The 6,117-nt window shown below is 34.7% G+C and overlaps 1 protein-coding gene across 1 annotated transcript in view; it reads left to right on the forward strand.

Annotated features, from left to right (window-relative positions):
- The first annotated feature begins 1,500 nt into the window (after nucleotides 1-1,500).
- otd2 (homeotic protein ocelliless) overlaps nucleotides 1,501-6,117 on the forward strand; it is a 6,524-nt gene continuing 1,907 nt past the window's right edge. The window contains exons 1-2 of the mRNA XM_018520553.1: nucleotides 1,501-1,750; nucleotides 2,536-2,687. Of these exons, the coding sequence (XP_018376055.1) occupies nucleotides 1,501-1,750; nucleotides 2,536-2,687 (402 nt within the window). The remainder of the gene's footprint in view (nucleotides 1,751-2,535; nucleotides 2,688-6,117) is intronic.

Below are 6,117 nucleotides of genomic sequence, written 5' to 3' on the forward strand. Positions count from 1 at the left end.
GTTTAGCTAAATTTTTCAATATTTCGGCATTCGCGTCCTTTCTGTGTATAATTAGTTACGTGACAAAGAATATTTAAAACCAGCCAACATCTCCAGGAATGTCCTGCATTTTGTATTCAAACACTCGCATTGTGACGCTTATAATACTGTCGTCATTCGATTGTTTCTCATTGTATATTAATTACTTACCGATTAATATTCCCTTAATCCAAAACATGTGGACGATGACGTCCGGGAGACAATATGTGTTTCATCGTCGTTCGGTATATCGCAGATATGTGCAGACGTAATAAACGTGGCGGCAAACAAATTAACAAGTCGCCACCACCGGAGAAGCTGGATCGTTCATAATGGTGCAGGAAGGGGCTGCGATAGTCGTTCCTGACTTTGTAATCGGAGAGGATAAAACGCGACTTAAGTCAGAGGCTAAGAGCACAACGGAAAGGATGCGAGCGTGTTGCACGTATTCAGAGTCGAGTCTTTCGATGTTCTTGTTCGCTGTTCTCGGTTTTCGGGCCGACACGATGCATTTTCGGAATTAGGTTGCGAGCTGCGGCTCCCCTGAGAACACCACGGAGTCCTGTTGCACCTTCGTTGGATTATCCCCGCACGCAGCTGCCAATCGCGTCATTCTTATTTCCATGCTGGACAACACAATCGGCTTGTGTTTGTTTAAAGCATCTACTATTTTCTCTTTGATGACGCGAGACAGTCTACTTGATAATCGACGGAAGAATTTTAAGTTTTGGAAAAGTGCAAAGTGCGTGTTGTTCAGAGTCGGTCCTTGTTTACTTTTCTGTAAAAGAAAACAGACAAAATAGGTAAAATTATTAGTAAGAGAGACATAAGGAAAGAGAAATTAATTTTTATTCGTTTGTTTTTTATTTTATGCACTTTTAATAAACAATGTTTATAATTTTTTGATAAAAGAAGGCGATTTGTACTTGAATTTTATGATTCGACATTTTATATTTTAATTTTTACTTATTTTGTATGTTTTATACTACACAGAAAGATTTGCTAAAGTATCTCAAAATTTATCTAACCAGATCTGAAAATAATTTTGTTATTACAGTAATTATATAGGAAACTCGAACGTAATGAGCAATGTTGCAAACAATTTTGACATTTTAACAACCAGCTTGATCGTCCTCTATATATAATTATTCTATAGTTTAATAAAATTATTTTCAGATCTGTATTTAGCTTTAGATACTTCAGAAAAATCATTCCTTTCGTGTAGTCATTATTTTTAAATTCATTCTTATAACCTACAAGTATTATATATCACCTAACGAGTACATATTTTAATCTGTACAAAGTATTAATATATTTTTTAATAAGATAGATTGTATCGATTGTTGACTTGAGCAATTCTTATATAATTCCAGTTTTGTCTTTATTGTTTTTCAGACAGAACGTATAACTTGGACGTCGAGGACGTCTCTTTAGGGAGACCGCGGCGGGAGGGTGGTCGTGCTGGGGGCCGAGGGGGTGGTGATGTGGCCGAACAGCCTTGGAGGTACTTCCGGCTGCAGCGGGGGCGCCGGCGCCGCCGATCTCGGAGGCCTCGCCGCCTCCACCACCTCGGCCTCCGAACTCTTTGGGCCCGCGGCGTTCGGTGCCTCCGCCGCGGGGCCCTATGGCGCTCTCAAAACAGCGCCCTACATGGGTCTCAGCATGCCGATCGATGCGTTACATTCTACTATTGGTTATCCCGGTTGTACACCCGCCGGTGAGTCGGTCTACTGTGAGTGCCTACTATATTTTTTATTAGTTTTAACTGAACCGAGTTGGGAGTAACTTTTTTTCTTTGAGTTATATATTTTTGTTGATGTTTACCAACATAAACAAAATGCGAAACAATAGAGTTGTGACGTTATGATTTTCAATTTTTATAATTATAATTTTATACTATTTTATAGTATTTAAAATTATAAAAATTGTAAAAAAATAAATTTTATAATTATACAAAAATGCAAAAAAATTATTACAATAAATTATAATATTGTACCGTAATTGAAGAAAGCACATTGGTAAAGCGCAGAAATGTTAATAATGATACAATACGAAATTATTCATTAATCGTGTTAATGTAAAAGCTTTTGCATTATGTACTAAAGTTGCTTCCAACTCGTGAAAATATTATTACTGCTATTAATTTAGTTATTAATAACGGTTCATTTATTCTATTTATTTTATTAATCATTATCGATTAGTTATTAAATGTAGTTGACCTGTACGCCATAACGTATAGGTAATGTAGTAAAATTTATTTGTTATTGTTAGTATCATGCTGATGAAATAATTGGAAATAAATTAGATATTCAAAAAGGGAAGTTTTTTCCCAAATATTATTTTCGAAAGAAAAGCAATTTTTTAATTTCTTTTAAAGCCTTTTAGAAATGAATTATTTATACACATTAATTAAATATTAATATTAATGTCATTTATAACATCTAAAAGAAAAATTATAAATGAAAATCAAGAAAAAATCTTATGATATCCGATTACATAAAAAATTCTATGTTAAAGGCAATCCGAGAAAGCAACGGCGGGAAAGGACGACATTCACACGATCACAGTTGGATATATTAGAGGGACTTTTTTCAAGAACAAAATATCCTGACATTTTTATGCGTGAGGAAGTCGCTATGAAAATCAATTTACCGGAGTCGAGAGTGCAGGTAAGTCATTGAGACAGCAATCTGATAATGGCCTCAATGCTTTTCACAAAAGTATGTTTTTCTAAAAATTACATATATTAACTATCGTACGTGTATAAAATAAATAAAAAACAATATGATAATTCAATATCATTTTATACGTAATGTTTAAATTACTCAAGAAATATATAAGATACTACGGAATTTTAAACGCGTAAAAAAGATTTTTGTAAATATTCCCTGTAGTAAAAAAATTCGACGTATCTCTCCACGAAAAGTGCGAGAGTATCTGATTACCGAGGGGTATACACTATCGGTACGCAGACAGCGTGGACAACATTGATTCTTTCTCATATATCCTTCGCTGAAGTTAATTTGATCATTCGCCTTACAAATGCTCACATATTCTTCAGACAAACACCACCTTAGTATTGTATTAATTATAATGAAAGACAAATTTGATAGGATTTAATTTATATACGTAAAGTTTAATGAATATAATATATGGTATATATAAAGTGTAACTATGTATATATGAAGCATCATAACATTATTCGATATAATTACATAGGGTAACTGTCCTTATTAATGTGCCTTTTAGCCAATTTGCTTATTACTGAATTAATTATAAAATATTGTAGCTTTAATTTTATCTGCTTACAATCAATATCGGTTTTTCAACTACTTCTTTTTCTTATAATATTTCTTTAATCTAAAAAATGTTAATACTTTATAATGCTTTTGACAAAAATAGAAAACATGTTTTTGTCCCTATTAATGAGTTCTCTAAGCGGCGATGGCCCTATTTATGTGTCCAAATTTGTGTGCCTGTTTACATTTGACTCATTTTAACATATAGTTACTAAAACAGATAATAAATTTAAGCTAATTGTTTATGTTATAATATTACATAAATCATTATTTCAATTATGTTTATTTCAAAGTACACTCATAACACAACGTTCTCAGCTCCAATACAGGGCACATTAATAGGGACAAGCTTAAAATCTTGCGATATATATTACTGGATTTACATAAATTCTTCATATCTTTCGAAAAATATTTAAAATACTTTAATACTCAAAAAATAAAATATTATCTTTGGTATCGTATGCATTAATAATTTAACTTAAGAAAAAAAAATTTTTTTTCTTATTTATTTGTGCTAGTTTTCTTTATGACTTATCGAAGTACAAAAGCACCCTAATAGGGACAGGCACAGTAATTGGGACAGTTACCTTAATCATAATAATAAAGGAAAGTGGAAGAAAAATTACGTAATCGAAGTGCAACTGCAATTATATTCACAATTATTTATGGCAAGTGTAAATACAACAAAGTATAAAAATCAAGTACAAAAGAAGTATAAAAGCACCGAACATTTCGGGCTCTCTTTGATGATTCAAAAAGGAATAAAATTCATTCACTCTGGCCATATAAAATCGCAAACGACGCTCCCCCTATTGATATTCTTGCTCAATGGCAGAAAGTCGAAAGAATTTTTCTATATAACAATACCGCGAAAACCTACATGAAGGATGACATTTCCGGAATCAACATTTTGGTATTGCTTGGCTGACACCGTGTCGTTTGCTCGTGTCGAGTTCGACGTCCACGGGGTCCGAAAACGTGCTCGCGCATATTCCACCCTCATCACGGCCGGAAAGGACGCATTGCATCCGCAATCGCCACCCAACACACCTGGCCTATGGCCGTGTAAACGGGATGAATGGGTCTAACATGGGCCATAGTCTTCCGCACGTTCGTCCGACGACTGCAAAACCAGCGACTGTTCTACTCATCGACATTTTCGGACCCCTGTATGACTTCTCGACCACAGACGAAACAGTTTCGTTCTATTGTAGCTCTGCTAAAGTTGGTTTCCATCACGATCAATACGGTAATGTCACTTTTCTCACGCGCAATTGTATATTTTAAAATTAATGTCTTAAAAGAACACACATTGTATTTATTAGGTTAAACTTAATTTCTGCCGTTTTTCGTCTCCAAAATTGATTTGTTTCGAAGGGAAGATGAATGAATACCTTAATCAAAGTAATTTCCTTCATTTTCTACTTTATTGCTAATTAATAATACTTTATTAATAATACGTTGATTAAGGTATTTCCCTTCGAAACAAATCAATTTTGGAGACGAAAAACGGCAGGAATTAAGTTTAACACCTAATAAAAATAAATAAGTCTTACATATTAAACTTTTTAATATTACATTAATCAATCAAAGAATTAATGATTGATTTAAATTAAGTCGTATATACTGTATCAAAAAGAAAGAGGATAAATCGACTTAAATACAAATATATACCAAGCTTATTATTTATAACACCCCCCCTTAAAATAAAGAAAAATTAATTTCTTGTAAATGTGCAGCTATTATGGTACACATTACACAAAGCAACATTGATGTCATGTCATTATTTTTCGATACCAGCGTGAGAGAGCGCAATCCAGTCGTGATAAAATACTTTTGCAACGTTCTATTGAAAGCAAAGAATTCATGTTATAGCGATACATACATCGGACTTCTTCGACGGAAGAACGCGAGCTGTTAGTATCCGTCCCCCAGAAAATCCGTAGAAACCCAAGCTCACCTCTCCGCTTCTAACATCGATCGCGCGAGGCTTCTCCAAGTTCTACTCTCTCCTCCTGTCGCATTTCTCCCTCTACCTCTTTCCACTCGCTTCGTTCCTCCCTTCGTACATCCCGTATCGTCCTAATATACTATTTCTAAGGGCAAACAAGAAACATTGCATCATTTTCACGTATCACGTATCATACAGTAATTAAGCAAATTTTTCAAATTACATTTCCCAGTCTTAATTTAAAGAATTTTCTTTTATTGATAAAAAAAAGGAAGAAATATTATAACATCTGCTAGTAAAATATGTAATGTAGTCAAACATTATCAAAACGTCTGACGATGTCCGCCAATGTAATCGATATTATTCGCACGCCGGCAAAGAGAAGAATGTTTTTCACTCTGCATAAGTATAATTAGCAGGTTCATTACAAGGTGTTCGCGCAAAACCAGTGGACACTTTGAACGCAAACCGGAGCGAGCCCGTTGGTACGCGAAATCGGCTTATTCTATTCAGAGAAGTTGCTCGGTGTGTGGGACGACCTATACTCCGATCGGTTTTCGTAATTCTGTTGCATTAACGGCAGCCTGGTAGCGAGCGTGTCCGATATGCATGTGCGTTTTCGTTCGCGCTGCTGCAGTCAGCTTGATTGGTAATTGATAGTCGTGCCAGCCCGGCATTCCCTTATAATTGGCTATTACGCCAGCTTTGCGAGAGCTCTCCGCGGCTCTCCGGATTCGTTCTGAATCACATTTGTGTTACGCATCACTGAAACGTGAAAATATCGCTTGATTCATTTCGCAACAGATGTGCGACTATTGTTATTTTTTTTTTTTTTTTTTTTTTTTGTGG

This window comes from Trachymyrmex cornetzi, unplaced genomic scaffold (genome assembly GCF_001594075.2).
Source record: "Trachymyrmex cornetzi isolate Tcor2-1 unplaced genomic scaffold, Tcor1.1 scaffold92, whole genome shotgun sequence".
Classification (NCBI taxonomy): domain Eukaryota; kingdom Metazoa; phylum Arthropoda; class Insecta; order Hymenoptera; family Formicidae; genus Trachymyrmex; species Trachymyrmex cornetzi.